The sequence below is a fragment of the Anguilla anguilla genome, chromosome 3 (assembly GCF_013347855.1).
Source record: "Anguilla anguilla isolate fAngAng1 chromosome 3, fAngAng1.pri, whole genome shotgun sequence".
NCBI classification, from domain to species: Eukaryota; Metazoa; Chordata; class Actinopteri; order Anguilliformes; family Anguillidae; genus Anguilla; species Anguilla anguilla.
In genome coordinates this window covers 34342501-34369634 of record NC_049203.1, presented here as the reverse complement: position 1 = coordinate 34369634, position 27134 = coordinate 34342501, and the positions used below count along the sequence as shown (strand labels likewise).

The following is a 27134-nucleotide window of genomic DNA, read 5'->3' as shown; positions in this document are numbered from 1 at the left end:
TGGATCCCGGAACAAAAGGCTGAATGTTTGCAATATGTCACCCTCCTAGACTCCATCCAGACTATCCAGACTTTCCTGCGCTTACAAAAGAGAGAACCAGACACAGGAAGTAGTTGTGTGTGACCTGGGAAACCCAATGAAAGGAGGAACCAAAGTAAGTCTTTTTTTTTCCTATTTTCCCATTGGCTATTGCCACCCACCTCATCTGGCACACAGGCAGGAGTTACGGGCATGCGCCTGTTTCCCCGGAAACTGATTCCTTTCCCAAAAACCTTTCTGTGCGCTACTGCACTGCTTGAATGCAGACTGATGGCACGCTTATTGATGGGGCTTTAATGTTTACCAGCTCCACCAGTTCATACCTTGGTTCTGGATGCATTAAAAAAGAATAAAACTCAGGACAATTTAGGAATGTGTGGAGTAATAAATATGTGAATTAAGGAAAATGTATTGCTGCTAGCATTCTTTAATCATAATGCTACAAAAATCCTGAGGTCTCTTGTCTACAAACAGTCAGTAAAAGGATGGGTCTTTTGAAGTGAACGTGCATGTGTGATTCTTAGGGTGTGACAATATGAACAATCTAGCTATGGCTTAATATTGTGAAGTACTCGGCAACAAATAGCAGGAAAAGGGTACTGCAGGACATGCAGTGGTCCACAACCATTGCAGTTCAGAACTGTTACACTGCTGTTAAACTGTTCTTGAGCAGTGAGACAGGGAGAACCCTGCCAACGGGAACAGTCTACAGTTACAACACTAACAAACCAGCCTTTAATGCTGCTGGTAACAGTCAGCATTGTATTTCTGCTTTTTAAGGCGTTGAATGTCAGTGTGTGCAGGCAGGGTTTCGGGTTTCTTTAAAGGGTTGTTGTTTTTGTCACTCTTGTTGTTTAAATGCATGGAGTTATCCTCTTGAACACAATGCAATGCTTTAGACTGTGGCCTTGATAAGATTAGAGAGGTTCCATGAGGGTCAGAGTACTGGAAAACGAACGGCACCAAGGCACCAAACGAGCACTGTGAGCGTCAAACGAGATAGTGAAGGCTCTGCGCGTTGTGGGCGACAGACTGCAGTGACCAGTGTCACTTCCCGTCTCTGTGCCCACTTCCCTTGTACCAGACAGTGTTCTGATCTTCCTCTTCCTCTTTTGCAGCTGGTGGTGGGACTGCGCTTCAGCGTACACCACCTGTCTGAGCAGGACACCTCGGTAAAGTTTGACCTGCAGATCCAGAGGTACGGCATAAGCCAAGCAGAATGATAACGGCTCATTCAGTCATGAACAGCAAGGTTATTTGGGTGTAGCCACATAAAAACAAAATGTGCCACTTAATTATGCACTTGTTGGGATAATGCGCTCGCGCAAAATGTAAGCATCTAATTTTGCATATGCTGCTCAGAATGTCAACATTTTCTTCATAACTGTACTGAGACTGTTTACTAGGCCAAAAGCAGACCAGCATATCATCTCTTCACTCAAAAATTCCCCTCTGTAATTGAAACACAGCTATTTGCGTTTGTGAAATGGATTGCATTCTTAAACAGAAGCTAACTGTTTACATGCACGGTATTCTTTTTGCCTGCCACATGCCTGCATTTAAAATGATGTATTGTTCTGTCTGCTGTGTTTATTTTCTGCACAAAGTGGTTTAAATGTTGTTCAGTCCTGGGTAGATTTACCAAGGCCATATTTTATGACATCTTGGCATGATTTCAAACATTTCAAACAAGTTTTAACACAACAGCACCACCACCTGACAGAATATAAAATAGCCATAAACTGAAAGCCATTTTTTTCCACTTTTTTTTTTTTTTTTACCTTTCGAATATCTTGATTCCTCTTAACGCTCGTCTCTTTATTTTATTGCAGTTCCAACCAGTTTAATAACACCAGCCCTATGGTTTCTAGCGTCACACAGCTTGCAGTTTTGGCCAAGGTGGAAATCCGAGGGTATGTTGCTGTGCAGTCTCTGTTCCTCGTAGCATTAGCATTGCCTAGCCGCATACTACCTGGGTTCACTCTGAATAGGGCTAGTGACATCAGGGACATCCCTAGACCATATCTTTCACCAGTCCAGGAAACTGATGACAGCAGCTGGATATACAGCTGATGAAGTACTGTTCTGTTCTAAGCTGAAGCACTGGTAGATTTACTGGTCAATAATTCCTCCTTTTATAGGACACAAAGAAGGAGGCTTTTCTCTTTGGTAGAATCAGTCACAGCAAATCAGAATATTGATTACATGTGCAATTTTGTAGTTATCAACAATGTTGATTATCCTTTTCATTAGTTCTGTAATGATAATATTGCTGGGTTAGGACGCTAAGACAGGTCAGTAAATTGAGTTTGACTATTTTTGGACAACCCGCTATGTTTTGCTTGTCATTGATGGGGAGCTGCTCGTGTGAATCGGGGAGGGATGCTGAAGGATACTGAATGATGCAGACATTTTTCAGTGATAACCCAGTTTTATCCTTTCTGTATTTATGTATGAAGCTGCATTGGTCACTTATTTTTTCAAACAAAAATGGTTCTCTAGCTAATATAGAAGGTTTCACCAGACATATATTTAGGAATTACTCATTTTGTTAATATATTTGTATTTAGGACAGCAGTTGAGCTTTTTTTACTCCCTATGGGTGTGCCCAGGCCTCTATACAGGAGCTTATTTTAGGATGTCTGGACTCTAACCTCCCCCCTGTGCCTCCCCAGTGCATCCAATCCTGACCAGGTTTTCCTCCCCATCGCCAACTGGCAGCCCAAAGAGAACCCCGTTCTGGAAGATGACATTGGACCCCTGGTTCAGCACACCTATGAGGTCAGAACCTCCCCTCTTACTGACCCCTCTCTGCCATTTCTGAACTAACAGAAAATTTGTATGCCAGGTCTGGTTAGGGTGTTCCTAAATAATTCAGTGAGACCATTTTCTTGGATGATCTTAAGTTAAACATAATTTTCTTGCATTATTCCTGTCGTTTTTTTATATTCCTGTGTTTTGTTTTTTTCTGTTGACGGTATGGCACACTTCAGTCTGTACTAAATTACTGGCCCACTTTGTGATTGATGATATACTTTTGATGTTGACGTGTGTTGAATCGTCTCTGTCTGTGCTTGGCAGTATATTTTACACTGTGACAGTTCATGAAGCAGTTAGGTTCTGTGCACTGGCGGAGCTCACTGCACGTTTTGAACGTGATACCATTCACGTTGGTTTGCTCCCGAGGGATAGGTTCTACTTGGGTTAAACTGGACGTGATTTGACGGTTGTGTGATTTACTGGTAGGGAGCTCCATGATGTAGCTTATTGGGTACTCAGGATGATTGGGTTGGGGGGGTGGGGGTCTATTTGCCTTGTAGTCAATAGGGGCTACATCTACTTGTCTATCAGCATTACAGTTGAATTTCTCCTTGTTCAATCACCTAAAAAAAAGCTTATTCATTTTATTTTATTTTTTTATTTGATTAGTGCTGCGGGGGGCTGTGGGGGCGTGCGGTACATCAGTGGTTCTGTGTCTGTTCTGTTCATCCAGCCGTACCGTGTGCACAGTTCTACAAGTCACTCTGGATGGGATTGTCTACTAAGTGAATGAATGTGGATTTTATTTATTTTCATCAGCTTCGCAACAATGGCCCGAGCACCTTCAGCAAGGCCATGCTGGACATTGCCTGGCCCTACAGGTTCAACAACGGCTCCCTACTCTACATCACCAAGTACGAGGTGGAGGGGCCCATGAACTGCAGCACTGACATGGAGATCAACCCCCTGAACGTCACGGTATGCTCCTGTCACGCTACTTACACTTTCCCTCAACGTTATTGCGGCATGCTCGGCTGCCCAAGACGCTCCCTGTCTGGATGTTGGCTGAGACCGTATGTACCAAGCTCTGGGATTTCCTGCCTCTCATTTCCCAGAATCCCACAGCCGCAGGGAAGAATACCACCACAGCAGACCGGACTGAAGGCGGAAAGCGGAGTCACGTGCACCGCCGTGACCTGGAAGAAAAAAAGATGGAGGGCGACTCCCTGGAGACACTGGTACCGTCACACCACATGACCAGTGGACACACCACCACTGAACGTCTGGCACCATAATCAAACATTCAGTGAGACTGGCTGTGTGATGCACCCTGCAGTCTGCTATTCAAACCACTGCTGACTTTTGCAAATTGACTTTTGCAAATTGGCGCATGGTTAGTCATAGCATCAGTAAGCAAATTTCATGTTAATTGGTTTGAATTAATCAAATGAAAGAGGGCTCTAGTACACCTTCTCTGTACTACGCTGATGGAGCCTGAGCCTCAGGTGTGATGCTAGCAGAGCCTGAGCCTCAGGTGTGACAGATGCTGACGGAGCCTGAGCCTCAGGTGTGACAGAGGCTTATGGAGCCTGAGCCTCAGGTGTGATGCTGGCAGAGCCTGAGCCTCAGGTGTGATGCTAGCAGAGCCTGAGCCTCAGGTGTGACAGATGCTGATGGAGCCTGAGCCTCAGGTGTGACAGATGCTGGCAAAGCCTGAGCCTCAGGTGTGACAGATGCTGATGGAGCCTGAGCCTCACGCCGGGCACCCACCGCACGCGTCGCGTAAGCGTCGCGTGAGCAGCACGGCGAAGCAGCACGACGCGGCGCGTAGCGTGTCTCCACTGGTTCCGATTGTGTCGCGCAAAGGCTTGCTTAAAACTCTATATTCCTAGTAGCTCTCGCAGTCTGCAGTGGGATTACATCGTGTATTTCACGTTTGTTCACGACTGTTGATTATGGGTTAAGTGAATACTTTGGTGAGAGACCTTTTTCAGTTTGTTAATTTGGTAATATTTCGTTAACTCGTAAATACGTGAGAAAGTAAACGCTTTCAAGAATTACCATAAAATTAAATCGCAACGTAGCCTGCATAACAATCAATCTCAAACTGTATTAATTTATTTGCTTGGTTAACAAGCGTGCCAATTTCATGAAGAATATGTAATGATCATAATAATAATAAATAATCCGTAATCAACCATTGGGAATTCCCGTGTTGTCTTGTCATTCACGTCAAAACATTTATAGGATCAGATTTAGTAAAATCAGCTAATCATGAAAAAGACAGTAACAGTTTAATCTTGAAGGGATATGAACACCACAACGCCATGAACACCGGAAGCTTTGAAGTACAAGTGCAATAAAGGCTTGCTTACAACTTCATTTATAAAATAGGTGCATTTTCATCGGCAAGACCACTAAATAATCTGATTTTTTTAAAGCTCTGTGGATTATCTGATTTTTATTAACAAGCCCCTTTTGAAAGCACGGCGAACGAAGACATCGGAGAAGTCAAATAGGCTGAGCAATGGTTAGTTAAAAACTACCTTCCAACACTCGAGCTCACAAACCGCTGCTCGGTGCATTCACTTCTACGTCATTCAATAGGCTACGTCTTTCTGTGGTGTATTTTCAAATTTACCCCACCCCCTCCGCAAAATAAGACACTAAGTTTGCCTTTTCCCCAGGTTCCAGTTATTTATTTATTTATTTATTTTTACAAAACGAAAAGGCTTGTATTTTTTTAGCTGCTTATAAAATATCTGGGAGGTAACTAGGGACACACCCCCAATAATATAAGGATGAAATATAAATCAGAGCATGTATACCTAGCATTTTAGAGCATATTTCTGTGTATAAACAGGCCATCGTGACGCGCGACAAGCCGAAAAAATAGAACAGAAGCGAAAAACTACGCTTCAGTTCGCTTGTGTCGAGCGAGCTTCGCAGCCGGTACGCGACGCGTTCGCATCTGGTGGAGACGATGTCGCCCGCTGCCGTGGTAATAACAGTACTTCAACTACGCTTCAGTTACGCGCGTAGTGCGCTTGCGGTCGATACGCGTGCGGTGGGTGTCCGGCTTCAGGTGTGACAGATGCTGGCAAAGCCTGAGCCTCAGGTGTGACAGAAACTGACAGAGACTGAGCCTCAGGTGTGGCAGAAACTGACAGAGACTGAGCCTCAGGTGTGGCAGAAACTGACAGAGACTGAGCCTCAGGTGTGGCAGAAACTGACAGAGACTGAGTGTTTACATTCTGTGTCTGTTCTCAGGACTGCACAAAAGCTGAGTGTGTGAAGATCAAGTGTCAGGTGGGCCGTCTGGAGAGGGGCAAGAGTGCCGTCCTGTTCATACGCTCCCGACTGGGCGTAGCAACCTTTCTCACGGTGAGAGTGAGCCCCGTGGACCCATCCCCCATGCTGCATCTCCCCCCCCCCTGTTCTGTTCTATTTGATGGTGACAGGCTCTGTCTCCATACCCCAGGCGGAGGTCCAGAACCACTCGTACGTCGTGAGGTCCTCTGCTTCCTTCAGCGTCATAGAAATGCCCTACAAAAACCTGGTGTCGGAGCTCCCCTCAGACTCCACGGTGGTGAGTGCCTTCGCTCAGGAAAACTCGCTTTGGTAGATGAAGGCGAAACGGGATTGGGCACAGCCGTACCTTCGACAGTGAAGCGCGACCGATCCTAGCCAACCGTGCCTCTCTCCGACCCCAGGTCAACACAGCCGTGATCTGGGCCCAGACCGGCGCCACGCAGCCGGTTCCCGGGTGGGTGATCGCCCTGGCGGTTTTGGCCGGGCTCCTGCTCCTGGGTCTGCTCATCTTTATCATGTACAAGGTAAGCACCCTTCCTGCAGCCCCTCCCTCTCCACCGCTGCTGTTAAATGTCGACTCGCCCATGTGAGACGGAGGTGGTGCTACAGCACTCAAAAATAGTTGTTTATTTGTAATTGAAGAGGTGGTTTTCATTTTCCTGTCAGATACAAAATAATTGCACTTCATTTTCCCTATTTAGTGTTTCCCCTATAATTGTACATACGTGGTGGGCTGCCAGGCAACAAAATGCTTTTTTTAAACACCGAAAATAACGCCAAATATCAATTCATCTGGGAATGAATAATCATTTGGCTTAGGAGCCTCTGCAGGCGCTGTTTCCTGGGAAACTTGACGTAATGAGAGCGTCACTGCAGTGTTCCATCAATGAACCGTTCTTATACAGTTAATTTTGTTCTATGCTGCTGTCAGTCCCACTGAACTGTGGTCAGTCTCTTTGCATATCCCTGCTGAGCGAAGTGAAAGTAAGTTTATGATACTTAATATTTTCTTGTGGAACCGCAGCCTCACTGTATGTCTCTTGTTTGCAATGTCAGCCTAATGTTACCACATTGTGTCAGTATGGTTCAACGTTGTCATAAAATTTCTTCTTACAGAAAAGAATCTCATCTATTCATTAAACCAATAGCCTGCTTCTCCTAACTGAATCATGTCGCTGCAACTTAATATATAAAAACTAGATGTGGAATCAATGCAACTTTGCAAGCGCATCCATCGCTGATACCCCTTGCAGCACTTTCGACACAAGCAACGCCGGAAGGTTTGATCTAAATGCTGTGACAGCATATAGCCTTTTTCCCAGAATGGTATTTCTCAATATAATTGTGCTGCTGTGGTAACACATTTCACGGTAAGAAGAAATTTTAGGACGAAATTTTGCTTGTGTCAAAAGTGCTGCAACAGTAATAACCATAGATTTCGCTTGCATTCATCTCACCAGAATGTCACCAGAATGACTAGAACTAGTCAGACATTCTTCATGGTAAAAAGACATTTTACAACAATGTGAGCATGTCCTAACCGAGATATCAGCCGATGTTTCCCCGAAATAATATTGGTGTATCCCTAAATATTATATAGTGTTATACAAACAATATACGTAAGAGCGGGGTCATAGAAAATGTTTCTACTCCTGAAGTGGGTCTTGGAAGTTTCTGCTTTAAGGCTCTGATATCCCCCCCCAACTTCCTTCTGCCAGCTGGGCTTCTTCAAGCGTGTGCGACCCCCCCAGGAGGACGGCACAGAGAAGGAACAGCTGCAGCCACAGGAGAACGGCAACAACGAGGCCTGAGGGCCCCAAATGTTTCAAATCCCCACTCTCCACAGCAGTGACCACTCCCTGCCCTACAGACAGGAGGCGTCAGCCTGTCAATCACAGGCTCTCACTGGGACCAGGCCTGTGGGTTGTATTACAGGGTGGGGGGCAGGGTTAATTTCTAATTGTCAACTAATTTTTGTGAATGAAAGGTTACAGAAAGCCAAGTTCATGCAAAGTTGAAAAAAATAGAGTTGGAATCGAGGCTGCGCACTGTAGTGTAATGCTAGGATGATGTTCCCATTTTCTGCTGGTGAGGAGCTCAGTGCTTCCTCAGTGTGGACTACTTATATGCATTTTAGTGCACTGATATTTTTTATGGTTTACTTCTGGCACCAGTTCATAAATGCAAACTTGAGAGGCCACTAGAGTAAGAGGTAGGGTTGTATACAGTTAGTTAAACACTGTTCCATCTTAACTATTGTCTTCACAGTGTGAAATGTGTCAAACTAATCTAATCTGGCTGCAGTAAATTAGTACACATGGAAATGGCTACTACCGGTGGGTGGGGGTTCCGGGCTTTGGGTTTTCTGTGGGGGGGTTTGTCTAGTGAAAATGTATATAAAATGGCTAAATGCTTGGGTGAATTAAATACGGTCTCAATGATTTCAGATACAAGGCAAGGTGTAGTGGTGCTGGTTAAAACTGTTACATTTCCAGCCAGTCATCCAACAGAAGAGTTTAGCTGTTAAAACTTATTTTCTTCAGTTAAATTTAATTATTATTTTGAAATGGTAACCTCACCCTTTCCAAGGACACTCTATTGATGTTATTTTGTACAGTAATCAGAATATTTCTAGAGCACAAATTTAAACTCCTGTGTACTATATTTAAACATAATAATTGTAAATAAGGCTTGTTGTGGATATATTAAAAAGCCTTTGTGAGATTAATATACCTATATATAACAGCAGACATTGTTGTACCTTCTGAGAACTGCTTTCTATTTGGGAGAGAAAGATGAGCTTGTATAAACTTAAGAGTATTTTTGGCACACAAATAAACAGTCTTCCGTGTTCAAATTGTTTATCACTTTTGAGTGACTTGTCTAACTCAAATGTGCTGGAGCTGCAATTAGTCCTGATTTTAGCAGGTTGCAGTTCAGTATTCACCACATACATTAAACAATCCACCAGATAATAAATAGGAAGTCATCTTTTCAAAGCCTTAGGAAAATTGGTTTTTACTTTAAGTTCTAGACACTAATTTCAGGGAACAGATGTCCCTTGTTTTGTCCAGAAAAAAAATTGCCACAACAATTGGTTTAATCAATTAAAAAATATACAAGATCATCATGAAACCGTAAAAAACTGTAAAACAAATTCATCAAATATGCTGCATTGCAGTAAATACCATAGCTTTGCACAAACATTAAATGATCAGATACAAGCAGTGTTCAGTGAAGACATTAGAAGATTTTTAGAAGTTTTAGAAATATATATTTCCTATGATAAGTTAGTTACATTTTTCAATAAAACTTATTGCATAAAATGCAGTGAACTCAAGTAATGAGTTATCTGTCTGCACACACCTGTTATAATGTATAGATCTTTGATATGAAACATTCATATAACCCATAACAGCTTTTATTTCCATCTAAAAAGATGTTTTAGGGTGGAAATATCACAACAGTGTGCCAGTATATTAATTGCCCACAAAAGTCATGCCCAAAAAATACCAGAAACGGTTATCAATCAGGAAGAAAATGTTCTTTGATTAGAGGGTAAATGCTTAGTGTTTTATCATGAAGGCATATCTCTAGGTGTGTATATGTCTGATTTCAAAACAAAACAATGTACTGTACAGCCTATGTACTGTAAGTGTTGACCCTAAAATACCTTTGCATTATACAACATTTTGATTTGAATATATTGATTTGCCTGTATTCAGTGTTCTTTTCTCTTGACCTTTTCCAGGACGATTTTCCAGTAAGTGTAAGTTTACACTGTCACCCATATTGGGAAGACAGATTGAGACTGGCATTTGGTTTGTATCGGTTTTCTTTTAAAATGGGATATTACAGTAGTCAATAATCAACATTGGCAAGTGAACAGTTACACAGCATTAATGTAATCATTTTAAAGGACAACTGATTAAAACGATTATGGAGTGGTAGAGTTTTTTTTCATCATCTGGTTTTGTAAGCTTTTGTTTTATTCTAAAAATTATTTCATCTCACAATGCACCAACATATGATAACTTTGTATGATTTTTACCTATAGCCAATAAAGAACACTAATATGTGTTTTGACCTTTTTTTTAAGTCATTGGATATTTTGGCATAGAGCATTTATCTGCCTCAAAACTTGGAAGTTGAGTAATGGATTGCAAATTACAGTAGCTGCCAGTCTGAATACACATGCTGCAGTCCTTTTTCTGTGGAACCCAAATGACATTTATTTAGGATTTCCTATTTTCCTGTGAGAAATTACCTTCTTTTATCCTGTATAAGCTTTTGATGTTGAAATCATTTATTGGGGGAAAAAAAACCATCTTCGTGTGGCTTATGATTAATTTCATCAGTAAAACAAGCACTTTAGTATGGTGGCTTCATACTTTTGTGACTGGAATAAAGGGGTGTTTTAATTCAAATTGACTTGTGTCTTGCGTCTTAATGTCTAATGTGATTAGGTTAGCTTCAGTTAGTATTTACGTATGTATTCTGAATCAAATGGAACTTGCTCTTAACAGGTGTGAGAAATGTGAGGAAACCAATGGTTGATCAATGCTTTGGCTTAAAATATTGGGATCTCTTTATTTAAATTTTCCAACTGTTCACAAAGCCTTAAGCATGCTCTCAACTTAGACTTCTGTAATGAAACATATTGCTTTCAATTTCATGAATAGGTCTTAAGTCTGTGTATAAAGAATATCACAATTAGGGATGTAAATGTTAAACATCTACATGAGATGAATGACCAAGCTAGTACGGATCTTTACCTTAATTTAAGAAAGTGTAATATACCAGGAGGCATTACAAAAGCTTTTTTTGTGAATAATGAAAAAGGTAAAAAGGACAAAATTAATATGGTAACCCCTCTATTGCTAAACTCTCCAAATTGACAGGAGATCAGAGCAAAACACAGCTAGCTCTGCTTACAGCTCCTCAGCACATTTCGGGGCTAATGTGTCTGCAGGGCCAGTGTTTATACTGAGCCTCCCCTTCAGTAGGAACAACACCGACACAAACCCTTAAATTTACTTCCGCTCTTACTAAGTTTGACCACAGGTCAGATCTACGGTATTTCCATTTCAGTCTGTCAAGTTGATGCCTGCAATTCAGACTCTTACTTTGACGTTGCACAGCAGCGGACTCTCAAACCGAGTCCTGGAGGATCTCTGTGTAAGCAGGTTTTTTGTTTTAACCAGTTTGCCACCCATAAATTCTAATGTGCTGTTACTAATTGTCACACTCATGTAGCAATGCAGCAAATGATTCATTAAATTGTTTAAAGTACAGAAAACAGACAAAATAAGTCAGACCAAAACTAAGTGTTGACACCTGGGCCCTCATAAAATGGCATTATAATCAAATGGTATTGTTGTAAACAACTGTTATTTCTGCATTTGTGGCCTTTCTGTTGGCTTGAATGAGTCTGTCCATTCCCCTCTGACCGCTCTCATTAATAAGGCATTTTTGCCCACAGAAATGCCACTCACTGAATGTTTTTTGTTTATTGGACCATGCTCTGTAAACTGTAGAGTGGAAATTCCAGGAGGGCATCTGTTTCTGAGATGCTGGGAGCACCACATCTGGTACCAACAATCATACCATGGTCAAAGTTGCATTGATTTCACATATAGTTTTTATATATTAAGTTGCAGCGACATGATTCAGTTTGGAGGAGCAGGCTATTTGCTTTAATGAATAGATGTACCTAATTAAGTAGTCACTGAAAGTATGTAGCGCTGTATGGAGCAACATGATTTTATTAAGGTAATGCTTTTGCTGTGATGGGCGCCATTCTAGTAAATTATCATAACCATGCTGGGAAAAAAATCAGCATATATCAGTAAAGATGGTTATGCTGGTGACCTTTGGTCTAGAGATGGACAACAATTTGCATGGTGTCTGTAGAATGGCCCATAAATGATAAAACAAAAACATCAGGAAGCTTTTTATGCTAAGTATTAATACTAGCTTGCGTAGATATTTTTGTAATGACAGGTATACATTAATTAATCAATTTACTAATTTCATTTAGGATTTCAAATCCGCTTGACCACACAACAACTCGTGGCTTCAGTAAACAATTCTCCGAGACCCGTGCTGATGAGAGAAGCGTCTCCAACGTATATCCCTTTCTCGCCATTACCAAGTCCCCTTCTCTGAGAATCTTAACGGGGCAAAGATCGTTCCTTCCGTCGCCGATATAGCAGATCCTCTCATACTGCACACCGCCCTGCCTCTTGTTTTTTATGAAGTCATCCAGCACACTCCTCTTGCACATATTGACAGGACACTGACCGCATTCATGAGAATGATAGCACTGCACTGACATATAGCCTCGGTCGTCAAAGGTGGCTGGATTCGTGAAGACATTGTCAACCGCCGTTTTGACACCAGCTGCTCCAAGAATCCAGTCAATGAAGAGGGAGTTGGAATCGGAGATGATGATGCAGTCAATGTTATTTTTGTTTTGAGAGATGTATGTTAAAAGCTCGACCATTCCGTCTGTAAAAGGCACGGTTTCCATGACACTTCGAACAGTGTCGCGGCTAACTTCCTGTTCTCCTAAATAAGACATCACTCGCCCCATATATTCAGTCCAGCGTCCTTTTTGGTACGAGTTCTTGAGCCAGGCTGGTAGACTTTGGTTAGGGGCGCATTTTATCACCCACGTATCGCTATTATCGTCCACTAACGTGTGGTCGAAATCGAACACTACAAGGGACTTCATCTTGTCCTGGAAACGCCGCTCTGAAAGCCTGTAGTGAGAAACAGAAAATAAAAATTTTAGCATATTCCTGAAAAACTGTAAAGCGTTATAAAGCAAAATCGTAACCCAGCATGAACTAATGTATGTAATCACAAAACCTACTTTCCTGCGAAACAACGCACTCGCAGATTTACATTTAAAGAGGTACAGTACTTTCGATCGACCCACCAAATAGAAATGGAAACCGGTTACCGGAAGGAGTAAGTACGCTGCTTCTAGGCATGCTCAGCGCTGGCGATTGTTCCGTCTTTCACCAGCAAGTCCTCTTCACCACTTCGGCAGATTTCTAATGCTTTTTTACCATAGGGATTTCGTTTTCTGACGAAAATAATGTCTGTGGTTAACGCAAGCCTAAGGCAGCTTCACGTTTTGTTCTACGAGATAAATTACATCCATTAATATCGCAACCGAGAATTTCGAAGTCGTGATGTGCTTTAAAAAAGTAAGTAGCTAACAAGTTGCAATATTGAAACTACAACGGGTGTCGCGTGCAAGTAAGGAAACTAGAGTGGTGGTTGCCAGCATACGACCATTGTTGTAGTTTCAATATAGCAACTTGTTAGCTACTTACTTTTTAAAAGCAAATAACGTTCTCGAAGTCCACGGTTGGGATGGGTGTAATTTATCTCCAAGTGTTAATCAGCTTGAACATGTATTTCTTTGCCCAGCATTTTTCTACATAAAATGATAACATTCATGCAAATAAAAACATTTGTTCGGCTTTATTTCAAATTACTGATGGTCACATAATGTCATGGCCAGCTGTGGGCAAGAAGTTAACTGTTCCAAATACATTTTTACAGACAAAATGGCTTTGAGAAACAACAACCAAAGAAAGAGCACAGATAAAAGTTTTAAGACTACTAGACTTCTTATTTAAGCACATTTTTTCCATAAATTGTGCCAGTACTCTACATTGTTTAATGGGCAATTAAAAGTGATTATAGGCCTAAAACTTTAGCCTACAAAATCATTTGAATTACGGTAGAGTCAGTTTTTGTTCTCTAACGTACAGTTCCTGTTAATGTTCCCTCATCACAGTCAGATTTGTACCGTAGAATACAAATTTAAAAGGGTACTGCCCTAGTGACAATAGTTTTTTTCTGACAGTGTACAAGATTACACCATATTTATTACGGGCAACAAAGTCACAAGTTCAGTTACTTAAATTCTTCTAAACTGTGAAGTGTCATTGTCTGTTAGACACTCCTCTCAATGTGGTCAATTTGTTATTATTTTCACGTTTTAGGACTATGGAATGGACAGAAATAAAATTTTTCCTAAGTAGAGATCATTTAGAATTGACTGAAATATATATAGGGTGGCGCGATTGTGCAGTGGGTAGCACTGCTGTCTCACAGCAAGAAGGTTCTGGGTTCAAATCTGGGCTGGGGCTTTCTGTGTGGAGTTTGCATGTTCTTCCCATGTCCACGTTGGTTTCCTCCAGGTACTCTGGTTTCCTCCCACAGTCCAAAGACATGCACGTAGATGACTTGGAGACTCTAAATTGCCCATAGGTAGGAGCCTGAAAATGAATGGTGTGTGCCCTGTGATAGATTGGCAGCCTGTCCATGGTGTATTCCTGCCTCTCACCGAAAGCATGCTGGGATAGGCTTCAGCACCCCCTGTGACCCTGCCCAGAATAAGCGGGTATACATAATGGATGGATTGAATATATGTAGCCAAATATATCTAATGCATAATAATTATGCTAAATATAATTATGTCTAGTCACTTAAGTCCGAAATGTTGATATCTCAAGATGGTATCTTCTCAATACCAACATTTAATAAAAGTTTCACAGTGAAATCACTGCCATCTTGAAGTTGAGTGCATCTCACAATTAGGCTACTGAAGAACCCCAGCTTTATTTCACACAAACTTTTATGTATTTGAGACACAAGATGTGTAAAATTGCAAAGCTGATTGACAGGCAGTTGTGAAATGTGACAAATTTTCCAATACAGTAAGTTATATATTATGACCTTCTCCGCATAATCCCTAAAAACTCTCAGTCCAGTGATAGTCGCCTACACCTGCTATGACATACGATTGTTTCAAATACAAACATTAAAATCACACTAAATTATGTGAACAACTAATGAAGCCATGCAACATTTAAATATGGCATGAACACACTACTGATTCGCCAACAATTCGCGGACTCGTCGTAATATGCCTTGAATGGTGGTCTAAACCCTTCATAAAGCAGGTTTTTTTTTTTTTTTTTAAATTTCAAAAAAACCCTCCAAAATTCTGTCAGTGTTCTAGAACTCCATTGCTTTCAATTACCAGTAGCGATTGTTACATCGCCATGAGAGTGTCGAGTTGAGAACGCTGTAATGATCACATACGTGTGATTTTACATCTTAAAGCGTTAAACAGTAGATAGGAGGGCGAAACTGAATTCCTAGGCAATGCAACCATGGTGACGTAAATGTTTATCGTTGCTTGGAGACGAAAGGATTTCAATGGATTTTCATTACACTCCGAATTTTAGCTGCAGTGGAATTCAGCGTTTGTGAGTGACCTGCTTTAAATTCTATGACTGAGTAACGTTATGAAGACAGAAAATTGAAATAAAAGTCAAGTGAAGATGGCAACGGTCTCAGCACCACAATATAACAGAATGAAAAACTCCAGCATGAATTTCATTTGTAAGTTGATCAGACTAGATAATCAAGCATTAGTTAGCCAGCATGCTGCATTTCGGTAGCTAATGTTTGTTAGATAGTTGTGCATGCGTTTTAAGTTGTGGTTTTGTGGTGTACATATTTACATGTTAAGTAATTTATGCACATTTCTCTTTGAATTAACCTTGATACACGAATTCTACAACAGTACAGTCTATGGAGGAAACAACCACACCGGTGCGTCTCCCAGATCTCCGTCAAGTCACAGTTTTGCCAAAAACTGACTGGCTCCGGATTCAAGACAACCTAAACCATGTCAATAAGCACAAGGAGAACCTTCTAGAGGCATCGAAGGAACGGTATGATTTGCACCTGCGTTCCAAAGAAGTGGTAAAATTCTGGTCCAACACCATCGCAGTGAGTATGCAGTACCATTCTCCCTGTTTGCCTTTTTGACATGTATCAACACATGAAAGTATACCAAGTAGGGGAGAGCCGGTATAAATTATGGTTTTTGAATTTTGCTCATTTACTCATAATATATTTAGCCTAGCACAGTGAAATGTTTTACTTCAGACAGCTTTAACATGTCAGTGTTACCCGTTACGTTCATAACTTAATCGAGTCAGATACAAGTTAAACCGAAGTATGAGTAATCCAAGGTAACATTCACACAACCTAGTCGGTAGGATTGTAACAGAGAGGCGGTGTAATTGTATCAGGAAATGAAAACGCCATATGATGCGCCTATTTATGTTTTCTGTGCACATACTAATGTTAATAAAGGAAATACATGTCTGGTAACGTGAGATCAGCCACATCAGATTTGGAAGCATGGAGCTAGTTAGAATGCAAATTCTTGATATCAGAAATTCAATTGTAATTAGTTATTATAATGTGTATTTCTGAAATCATTTAGTTAAAATGACTCTTCTTGATATTGGAAATTCAATTTTAGCTAGTTAAAATGCTAATTGTTGATATCGGAAATAAAATTTTAACTAGTTCAAATACCAATACTTGATATCATAAAAAGAATTTAAATTTAATTATTGATATCAAAATTAGATTTAATGATATCAACAGTTGGTTTTTCAACTAGTTAAAATTTTATTTCTGATATCAACAATTGGAATTTAGACTATTTAAAATTGAATTCATATCAGAAATTGGTATTTTAACTAGCTGAAATTATATTGTTGGTATCAATAATTGATTTTATGATATCAGAAATTGGCATTTTAACTAGGTCAAATTCCAACTGCCATTGAAATGAATGAGAAAAACGTTTTAAATCTCACTGGTTAAAATAGAATTTCCAATATCAAGAATTGGCATTTTAACTAGGTAAATTTTAATTTCCGATATAAATGATATGCATTTTAACTAGTTAAAATTGAATTTCTGATATCAGAAATATCAGAAATACGCATTATAACTAGTTACAATTGAATTTCTGATATCAAGAATTTGCATTCTAACTAGTTAGAATTGAATGTGTGATATCCTTTAATAGCTTCGCTTGACTATCCATAATTACATTTTAGATATCTACAAATGCATTTTGACTGGTCATAATTACAACGTGACTAGTCAGAATGATAATTCTTTACATTACATTACATTTATTTGGCAGACGCTTTTATCCAAAGCGACGTACAAAAGTGCATTTCATGGTCATGGACAACTACAAAACACAGGTTCAGTAAGATACAATACTTATTTTGTACAGCTATTTCTAGCCAAGAACAGTTTAGTTCACACAGTGAACACTATTCTGACCTATCCTCTGCTAAGCCAACTAGGCAGAAGAACAAGCTACAATATTAGGACAAATACAAATTAACAAAAAGTGCTGGAATGGGGGTACATGTAACGAGCGTCATGAAAGGGGGAGATTTAAAGTGAAATGATATACAGATTGGTGGTAGTTAGTCCAGGTATAGTCTGAAGAGATGAGTCTTCAGACCACGGCAGAAGACGGGTAGTGAGGGAGAGGTTCGAAGAGGGACAGGGAGTTCGTCCCACCACTGGGGAGCTAGGGTGGAGAAGCTCTGTAATCCCTTTACTCGGGTGGAAGGGGGTACAAGGTGCCCTGCTGCTGCAGAGCGGAGTGGTCGAGCAGGTGTATAGAATCGAATCATGTCCTGCAAGTAGATAGGGGCCATCCTATTGGCTGCAGTGTAGGCGAGGGTCAGGACTTTGAACCAGATCCTGGCAGCGACCGGTAGCCAGTGGAGCAACCGCAGCAGAGGAGTGATGTGGGAGAATTTAGGAAGGTTGTAGATGAGTCGGGCAGCAGCATTTTGAATCATCTGTAGTGGCTATATGGCACAAGCTGGCAGGCTTGCAAGGAGAGAGTTGCAGTAATCAAGGCGGGAGGTCACCGTAGCCTGGACAAGCAGCTGGGTAGAGTGCATAGTCAGGTATGGTCGAATCCTTCTGATGTTGTACAGAAGGACTCTGCAGGACCATGATGTTGCCTAGATGTGCTCCTTGAGGTCCATATCTGGCGATATCTGGAATTCATGTTTTATAATCAAAACTGAATTGTAGATATCTTTAATTGGAGGTTCCATACAACTTAATGGCAAAATCTTCGTAGTCAAATTGTTATTAGAGATATATTAAATTAGCGTTTTGAATAGTCATAAATTAATTACAGATATCGGACATGCTGTTAAATGTTAAAAGGGCTTTCCAAACAGAATGATAATAAGATATCTGCTATTATAATCTGACTAGTAAGAACAATAATTCAAGATATCTGTAAATACATTTTGACTAGTCAAAATACATTTTAAGATATCTACAGTATAATAACATCACATTGTCGTTCGACTAGTCACACATACCGAATGTATGGCAAGCCGTTTAAGCTTTTATTCAACTTGTTTATGATATCAAGAAATCAATTTCAAGTAATTATAATTTTAATTATTGATATCAAGAATTCAAATTTAACTAGTAATAATATCAATTCAATTTTAGCTTGTGAAAATAAGAATTTCTGATACCAAGAATTATATTTGAACTATTTAAAATTGGAATTCTTGATATCAGGAATTGAATTTCAACTAGTTTTAATGTTAATGAGCTTCATTTACATTTGCCAGTGAAGGTGGAGTTGCTTTATGATTATACCTTTAGCCTATTATTATAACTCTTAAATGCAGAGCTGAATATGCAAACTGGCTGCATGCTCTCAGAGTTGTACTTACAGCTAGAAAACAATGGGAGACAAAAATAACTAGAGCCAGTTGATTGTGTAATTTGACAACAACATTATCTCACTTTACCACAAATGCATTAATGTGAAATTAGTTGATCTGTTGATCAGTCTGATATAATTTTGTCAAGTGAAAGTTGCTATGTAAAAGTCACAAGTCAATGGGATCACGGGATGTGGTCTGTAAACAGCAAGCAATATTGGCTAGTTATTGTTTGAATTTATGGTTTTTATTTTTTTTAAAAGACCGGTATCAAGGACAATTCTTTGTTTAATTATTGCCAGCCTTTCTTAAACCTTAATCATCATATAAAAAGTTGTGCTTAGCTACAGTCAACAAATAAAATATAGCCTATTCATTTAAATATAGCTTTTATTCAAACAACAAATAAGGTAATTGATATATGTACTGTGCTTTTGCATTCCAATGTGTCTTACCTGCTAAAACAAATGTATTGTTTTTGAGACAGTAACCGTGCATCAAGTTTTCAAAGTCTTAAACTGTCCCTGGGTCATTTGTTACACGAGATATGCTGTCATCGCGTTATTGAGATTGACTGTAAAATTCAAGAAGCATGGGAAATAGGATAATCCTGCTGTGAGGATGTTTTAAAGATAATAGCCTAACTGAGAATGTCATGTTTTGTCGCCAGAAAGAAAAAAAATGCTTGCCGACAGAATGCTCAGAATTGGTTGTCTGTCTATGAAATTATAAATAATAAGGAAATGTCATGTGCGACGTGAACATTCATTTAGTCAAACGTGATGAGGCTTATGTTGCTTGCATTACATTACAGGCATTTAGCAGACGCTCTTGTCCATAGCGACTTACACAACTTTTACATAGCATTTTTTACATTGTATCCATTTAGCTTGCATCTCGACCTCCTGAACTAAGTTTGGTATGTGTTCTGCAAAAATGAATTCATGTCCACACCTATATGCGATTATGTAAATTCTTTGTTTCCCAGTGGAAATTGGTCTTGTTCATACTATCAATTCTCTACATTGCCAATGTGTACTAATTACCAGCTAGTAATTTACATAAACTTATTAGCCAGGCACGAATACTGGTCATTATTTTGTCATTAAACGATAGAGCCTAACAGAGTCGAATGAGTTTCTCGGAACCAGCAACATCATTGCCTGGATCATCCAGACCCTGAATCACCATGCCTGCGTTATCCTTTTCTCGCCAGAAACAGAAAACGATACCGCAGACATGGCGATTCAGGGTCTGGATCCAGGTTGACAACATCCACTGTTGCTGCCAATATTGTTTAGTCAACGCTAATGCAGTGCCATATCAGTGTCTTGTCTCTGCTCCAATGTCTGCTCATTTTTAGCTCAGGGACAACCTTTTCCCTAGTAATTAATTTTTTTAAAAATTGTCACACTGCCTTCTGGAACTGTTAGCTTCATTATAGCAGCATTTAACACATAGCTACATGTGCACTTCTTGCTGTTCAGGTCACAGCCAATGGTAGAACGAAGCATGGACTGCTTGTGGCCAATAGCCTAGTCAGACTCGGTCAGTCAATCAGGAGCTTGAAATTCTTATGGTTAATGCAGATGTGTGTCTGTCACTAGCCTTTGGCTTTGACGTGAAATGGACAAAGACATACAAACTGCCTGTACGACAAAGATTGTACAACACAGATCGCACCTGTGTTGTAGTCATTGTGCAGCTCTTAAAGTGGCTTCATCAGACCACTCAACACTTTACTTTTATTTTCCTTTTCATGACTATATACTTTTATTTTTTCCCAGAAAGTAAATGGCTTTTCTCATCTCTTGTGATAAACTCTTCAACAGTTCTCCTCTCTGGAACTTTATCTGAAAAATCCTCTTGCCGTGTTTTTCTCTCACACTTTCTTAGCCATGGGTATCCTTTTTGTTACAATTGTCTTCCTTCTTAGACCAAAGAAGTTTTTTTTTAGATTTCAATTTCTTGCATAACTTTTTCTTTCTTTCAGCAACTTCAACTTATTGTTGCCTTCAGTTGATAACAGAACGGAATGACATGGACTTGTGATCACTTGTGGGATGGGTGGTTCAGCAGGTGCAGTTTGATCACTTTGTGGAATGGGTGGTTTAAAACAATAATGAACTTGTTCACCCCGGAAGAAAAATGTAAACATGAAGACCATTCATATCCAGTTTGTCTTAAACGTCCACATATACGTTCACATGTCTTTTTAAACGTTCACATATATCTTAACTTAAAATATTCCTATGTGTAACTTATTCTGCAGGGGCAAAGACAGAAGAAATTGGAGGCGAAAAAAATACGAGAGGAAATTGAAGAGGAGGAAAAGAAACAGATTGATTTAGAGGAGGCTGAGTACCAGAAACAAAAGCGGAAAGAAGCCATTGCAAAAGCAAAAAGTCAACAGTACTTCCAGACTGACCGAGTGAAAGGATTTCATGTTAGTTCTTACTATGAGTATATGAAGCATTTGAATTAGTTCATGAATCTGCCTGTGCAACAAGAGGAGCAAGGCTGTTACATTTGGAGTTTGATTTTAAAAAATAATGTATTCGCTGCTAGTGAAGTTACCTGAATCCCAGTGTGTGTGGAGCCATTATGTGTTATCACCAGCTCATGTGTTTAACTGAACAATGTTTTTCACTGTGGAGAAGAGGGGCTTTTTCATTTTTCATAGGTCTGTGACTAACAGAATGTGTCAGTGCCTACCTATTATAGGGTCCATGAAGTCTCATTTTTCATTTCTAGTGTCAACATAATAATTTATTTCCTGCGCATTGAAGCAGTGGTGAATCAGAGGTGAAATGTAACAAATGGATATTTGCAGAGCAGCCTCTTGCTGACAGAGGTCTTGAAGGAACGGGAGGCTCAGATGGAGCTGAAACAGAGGAAGCAGATGGCCTCTAAAGACGTGAACAGGGACATCATGGCACAGCTAAAGCAGAAAGATGAGGAGGCCTTGGAGCAGGAGCGGCAGAGAGCAGTGCAGAGGAAGCAGGAGAGAGAGGACGTTGCTGAGTTCCTGAAGCAACAGTAAGCCCAAACCATTCTCCCCCTTTCATTGAGGAAAATGGTTTCTTCATAAGCAGTATTGCCTGTTAACCATAGAATCATCACAACACAGAGCACACTTCACTTAAAATGACAAAAATCTGTAATTTTCAAGTAAATGCTATTTTAGCTTTTGGATACTTAATTATTGAAAGTGAGTATATGATTAGAGTCATTTTGCATTTGTTAGGATAAAGGAGCAAGAGGCCATTATGGAAAAGGAGAAACTGGACAAAAAGAAAGAAGCAGATGAACTCCAGAAGCTGAAAGAGCTTCACGGCTGGGAGCGGAGCATGTATGAGCAAAAGAAGCAAGAAGAGAAGAGAAACGTTATGAGAGCTCATCTGGTGAGGGACTCGGGCAAATCAAAACTGCTCTCCTGTTAGACGATTTGGAGGAGTCTTCATTTCAAACACAAAATGTACAATCTGATCTAATCCTGTTCAAAATTTCTCATTCACTTTAGTATCCACCAAACGCATGATGATGTGTGATGACAAACTATTAACACTTGGAAGTTCTTATGATAAAGTACAACAGTGGCTGCAATTCTCATAATGTCCTTGTGTGTTCTAAGGAGCATTTGTCCAACCGAAACCTCATCAGAGCAATAGAAATACAGAAACAAGAAGCAGAAGACGAGTGTCGGAGACTTTTCTCAAGTGCAAAGCAGAAAATGATGAAGATGAGGAAAGAGAAGGAGGCAGAGATGTTTAGGTAAATCATACTTGCAGTTATTAGCAATTAAAAAGATGGCAAATAGGTATGTGCTTTGATAAGATGGAGCTTGCAGGTTCTATGAGCTTGAACTGTATGTCCCTTGTGTGAGGGACTTCTCTATTTATTCCTGTTTAGTATATTGTGCTAAATGTTTCTTACAAGATGCGTAATGTTTTGTGACTAAGAAAGTCCCACTATCAGGAGGTTATATCAGTCATTGAAATTTCACTGAAGGAGAGCTGCTGGGTGGCTCATTCGGTTAAGGATGACCCCCCAGGCTCAGATTGAATCCGGGCCAAGCCAGTGCCGACTGGGAGGGTTCAGTCGGTTAGGGTTCCGTATCTATCTAGCGACCCCCACTGGTCGATCAAGCATCTGTGGCCCGCATGGTTACACTTGAAAGGTCTTCCTGCAGATGTCTACACTCTCCAGAATCGGCAGTGGGGTTTGTGCATGAATGCGGTTGTAGTTTCAGATAACTGAATCTTCCAAGTTATAGTGAGAACTGAATAAGCACAGCCCCACATTGGGAACCAAATTTGTATATTATAAATTATATATAATATATATATATATTATATTTCATATTATATATAATTTATATAAACAAAAACATTTCTTGAACAGCCAACATCCTCTAACATTCACATATGGATGTCAAATCACCTTTTCTCTGATGTGTAGTGAGGTGCAGAGGCACACGGAGAAAATGGTAGAGAGGCTGGCAACACAGCTGCAGGAGAAGACCAGCAACGATGAGGAGCTCATCGCCAACGCCGTGACACTGCGGGAGGCAAGGCTGGAACGAGAGCAGAGGGAGAACGAAGCGAAAAAGAAAGCAATGCTGGACTCCATCACAGCGCACAGAGCAGCCGTGGTAACACCTGTTTTACAGCAGTCATGCACAAAACGATTCATTTATGATTAAAGTGTTAAATTAAGCAAAAAACAGACCTGCTGTGGGTTAAGCAACTCGCCCACATTCTACTAAAATTACCACTAATACTGACTATGATATTTAGGAAGAGCCCAGGGTTTTCAGATCAACATTCTACACAAAGTTACAACATGCACTGTTGCTATGTTTAAGTTTTTCTAAAAATCTGGCCACCCTCCTCCTTAATAACACATTTATTTCTTTTTAAATTGTGGTATAATTAATTTAAGCATTTATATTGACCAATTATGTAAGGAGACACAACACATTGTTTCAGCATCAAGAACAGGAGCAGAAGATCAAAGAGGAAAGGCAAAGGGCTCTGGAGATGCTTCAAGCCAAGAAAGAGTCAGACAAGATATTCCTGGAAAAACAACAGCTGAAGGCACAAAAAATGAAGGAAAACTGTGTGGCATTACAAGACTTCCATGTTCACCAAATGGTACATTTTCCATTTATTTTCTTGAATGGTCAAATTGAGTTTAAAGTTTGACTCTGCTAAAGCAGACTGTGTAACTCTATAAATTCCAGTATAAAAGATGCAGATTTTACTTCTTTTAAAATAAAAACAGGATGCAAGACCTATACAGCAGTGTGACTGATACACTAGCATAAGTCACAGCCTGGGCTTCACTTTAGAACCTTTCTGTCAAGCAACCACTTCTTTTCAGAATGTAAAGTAAGGTCATGAAATATCGGAAGAATTGGACACAATAAATAGCCTATTATCATCAACCACTTATGAAACTATGAATTGAAGTATATGAAATAATGACTGCTATTTAATTATAATGTGACTACAACAATACAGTCTTATTACTTATGTCTGCAAATATTTAGTCAAATAAAATGGACTTTTACATTATTCTTGTCCATTATGGTAAACTGGTAATGTCAACACATAGATGGTCAACTCTATCAATAATATTGATTGAGCTTAGCTAAACATGGTTTTATATACTATGGCCAGATGGATTCATATAAACTCTGATAGGATTGAATTGACACGGAACATTTTACTGCACAGTTGTAGTTATTCAGGCATAGTATAGCCCAGGGCTGCCCAACCCTGTTCCTGGAGATCTACTGTCCTTTAGTTTTTTACTCCAACCCTAACAAAAGCATGCCTCATTCAACAGCTAGAGCTGCTCTAGCTGTTAAATGAGGCATTGAGCTGCTAAGTGTCCCAAATTATGGTTAAAATGAAAACCTACAGGATGGAACAGGTTTAGCCTAATCATCTTGTTTGTAGTTCTTTAATGGCAACAATATTTTCTCTATACGTATTTGTGTTTAACTGTGTTATCTACAAAAACATTTAATTTAAAATTCATTTCGTAGTTTGCATTCTTCCTTGAATGTTAGCTATTTCATTTAGCTAGCTGGCAAACTAATGCTACAGAAGCCACCAAAGAGATTGAGTCTTTTTGTTTCACATTTATCAGCTCAATAATCTCTGGAGTACATATAGATGAGAACAAAACATCTTAGTGTACTAGCTAAGGTAACTATACAAATGGTGGTATCCCAATGCAATTGGATATACATGTTTTTCTACATATTTTTCTGAACGATTTATTGCCTCATTATGGAGTACTACACATTTGGATCATTTTAGTTCAGTAGTTAGTAACCTCTTAACTAGGTACTTATGCATTCTTGCTGTTTAGCTGCTTGCAAGTTGCTGATGGAAGCTGCCAGGTAGTCTGGGGAGGATCTGGAACTGTGCTATCTGTGCCATCTCTGGCACAGTAGTTCTCTAGTTCAGATGTGTCTATATTTTGTAGACCAGTATGTCCCCTACTGGAAGTTATGGTAAATTCAGATTTATTATTATTTTTATTGTATTTTATAAATATTAAAATAATTGCTACTTTTACCAGTTTCAATCGAAATACCACAGAAACTTATCAGGTGCCCTTAGATGCAGGACTTTACAAGTCTTGAAACTCAAATATTATAATTGAGTCAAATACCTATTCTCTCTGTAGGTTAGTGTTACTGTAAAAAAGGCACATAATCTTCACGATAAATCTTGGGAAATTTGCAGGCACTTATTCAGCACTCCATTACTTTTTTGTATGTTTTTTAAATGTCGCTGAAGTTTCTTGATGGGTTACAATTTTTGTTTAGGCTGAAAGACGAGCCAAGGAGCAACTTGTAAAAAAAGAACAGCTGGATTTCGAGGTGAAAAACACAGAGCTTGTTGCTGCAGAGGAGCAGCAGTTCCAGAAGTATGCTGAGGAAGTGATTAACACCGCCACAGAGGCCAAGAGGAACACACTTCCCCTCCGCAAGGCTGCCAGAGAGGGCATTGGGGGTGGATTGGGCCCCATTTTTGGAGGACTGAGACCCAGTTACCTGGTTCATGACAGCACTGGTGTCGAACTGCCCAAGTATGTCTCTTACAAAACCCAAGACATAAAGGAGTTATACGAGACAAATGACATCCAGCTGGCAAAGAAAAGACTGGGATTTTCATGGTAATGCAAAACCATGTAAAACACTGATAATTTCACAAACTGTTTAGACACTTGCCATTAACAGTTATAGTACGTTAAGTATAGTTAAAATTTTTTTTTTTTTTTTACCATTTTAGGGGGAAAAATGAACAAAAACCAAAGAATTATGGGAATTAATATAATAAATGGTGGAGATATACCGTCTATACCTGATATATATAGTAACAATTATGCATTATGTAGATATTGATATGTCTAGATATCATGGTCAGTTCAAATATCTTAAATACTGTAGCATTTATCCATTTACTTGAGTGAAATATTTCATCCTGTACTGAAGCAACTAAAGATTGTCCATCAACTTAGTCATTCTTTCTTAGTGGTGCTATCCTTGTACATTCTAGTGTAACATATTCCAATACACATTGTGCTATTTAAATGTTCTCTTTGGTTCATACATCTCCAGATTTTCTGTTTTGGCAGACAATCTAAATAATAAACAAATTTGGCATTCAGTCTGGGGCTGAACATAACCAATTCACACTCTTTGGAATGTCTACTCCTGCGTTCACATGCACAAACCGTGCTGCCAATTCAGGAGAGTTCATACCACACACACCTGAGCTCGTATAGAGTGGAGTCGGGGGAAGACATTTCATATACAGCTTTGACATGCAGTGTACGGGTGTTCACTTGCTGGGTGACGTTAGCATGTCACTTTTTACCGAATAAAAATTAACACTGTCAGCGGTGATTAACAAATCTACCAAGTATTTTAATAACTGATCCGCAGGCGTGTAAATATGACAACGCACTTTGTGCTGCAAGTTTTCCACCTGGTGCATGAAGACAAAAATAATGTACATTGAATTTCTAATTATTATTAGACTGTTATTATTTTTTTCTTGTAGATCATCAAAACCAATGGAGAAAAGCCAGTATACGCAAGGAGCCCCCAGGACCAATTCTGAGAACCACTGTCTTAAATGCTCTTGTCGGTCTCTTAAATGCTAAAAACATGTTCCTTTCTAAATGCCAGTCTTACAACGGTGGTTAATTTCGTTAAATTCTGTGTGTGTGATTTAATCGTGTGGTGTATGTTATCCAGCAAATAAACCTTAAAACTCTTAATTCGCTTCGTGAAACTGAAAATTTTGCAGTGTTTGTTTATCCCAAAATCGGGATTATAGTAGCTTTGTCACATGCGTGAACCATGGCCCAGGTAGA

At 39.7% G+C, this 27134-nt stretch overlaps 3 protein-coding genes across 7 annotated transcripts in view; 2 read left to right on the top strand and 1 right to left on the bottom strand.

The window, feature by feature from the left end:
• The window catches only part of LOC118222898 (integrin alpha-V-like), a 32889-nt gene extending 22357 nt beyond the window's left edge, over positions 1-10532 (top strand). The window contains exons 21-30 of the mRNA XM_035408822.1: positions 50-154; positions 1158-1237; positions 1872-1952; positions 2715-2820; positions 3619-3777; positions 3915-4037; positions 6070-6183; positions 6281-6388; positions 6513-6635; positions 7830-10532. Of these exons, the coding sequence (XP_035264713.1) occupies positions 50-154; positions 1158-1237; positions 1872-1952; positions 2715-2820; positions 3619-3777; positions 3915-4037; positions 6070-6183; positions 6281-6388; positions 6513-6635; positions 7830-7922 (1092 nt within the window). The 3' untranslated portion in view covers positions 7923-10532. The remainder of the gene's footprint in view (positions 1-49; positions 155-1157; positions 1238-1871; positions 1953-2714; positions 2821-3618; positions 3778-3914; positions 4038-6069; positions 6184-6280; positions 6389-6512; positions 6636-7829) is intronic.
• Positions 10533-10681: 149 nt separating this feature from the next.
• phospho2 (phosphatase, orphan 2) lies at positions 10682-13185 on the bottom strand. 4 transcript variants are annotated; one of them, XM_035408826.1, is made up of 2 exons: positions 13079-13185; positions 10682-12875 (listed from the first exon to the last, which is right to left on the bottom strand). In XM_035408826.1, the coding sequence occupies exon 2, from the start codon at positions 12845-12847 to the stop codon at positions 12122-12124; it is 726 nt and encodes a 241-aa protein (XP_035264717.1). In that variant the 5' UTR covers positions 12848-12875; positions 13079-13185; the 3' UTR covers positions 10682-12121. The 4 variants fall into 4 exon arrangements, with proteins under 4 accessions (XP_035264717.1, XP_035264715.1, XP_035264714.1 ...); XM_035408824.1 differs by having other exon boundaries at positions 13055-13149; XM_035408823.1 differs by having other exon boundaries at positions 12989-13081.
• A 2105-nt stretch (positions 13186-15290) lies between these two features.
• LOC118222521 (coiled-coil domain-containing protein 173-like) lies at positions 15291-25939 on the top strand. Of its 2 annotated transcripts, none has more exons than XM_035408170.1 (9): positions 15291-15543; positions 15728-15936; positions 21004-21177; positions 21565-21770; positions 21979-22135; positions 22366-22505; positions 23193-23385; positions 23723-23887; positions 25579-25939. In XM_035408170.1, exons 1-9 carry the CDS (start codon positions 15483-15485, stop codon positions 25930-25932), a joined length of 1659 nt encoding a protein of 552 aa, XP_035264061.1. In that variant the 5' UTR covers positions 15291-15482; the 3' UTR covers positions 25933-25939. The 2 variants fall into 2 exon arrangements, with proteins under 2 accessions (XP_035264061.1, XP_035264062.1); XM_035408171.1 differs by having other exon boundaries at positions 15302-15407; positions 25579-25932.
• The last annotated feature ends 1195 nt before the right edge of the window (positions 25940-27134 follow it).

Excerpts from the sequence above, each read along its gene's own strand:
- phospho2 (XM_035408826.1), bottom strand. The coding sequence starts at position 12,847 with ATGAAGTCCCTTGTAGTGTTCGATTTCGACCACACGTTAGTGGACGAT.
- LOC118222521 (XM_035408170.1), top strand. The coding sequence starts at position 15,483 with ATGGCAACGGTCTCAGCACCACAATATAACAGAATGAAAAACTCCAGC. Across the intron at positions 21,178-21,564 it reads ACCGAGTGAAAGGATTTCAT|AGCAGCCTCTTGCTGACAGA; the intron begins GTTAGTTCTTAC and ends GGATATTTGCAG. Across the intron at positions 23,386-23,722 it reads CAGCGCACAGAGCAGCCGTG|CATCAAGAACAGGAGCAGAA; the intron begins GTAACACCTGTT and ends ACATTGTTTCAG.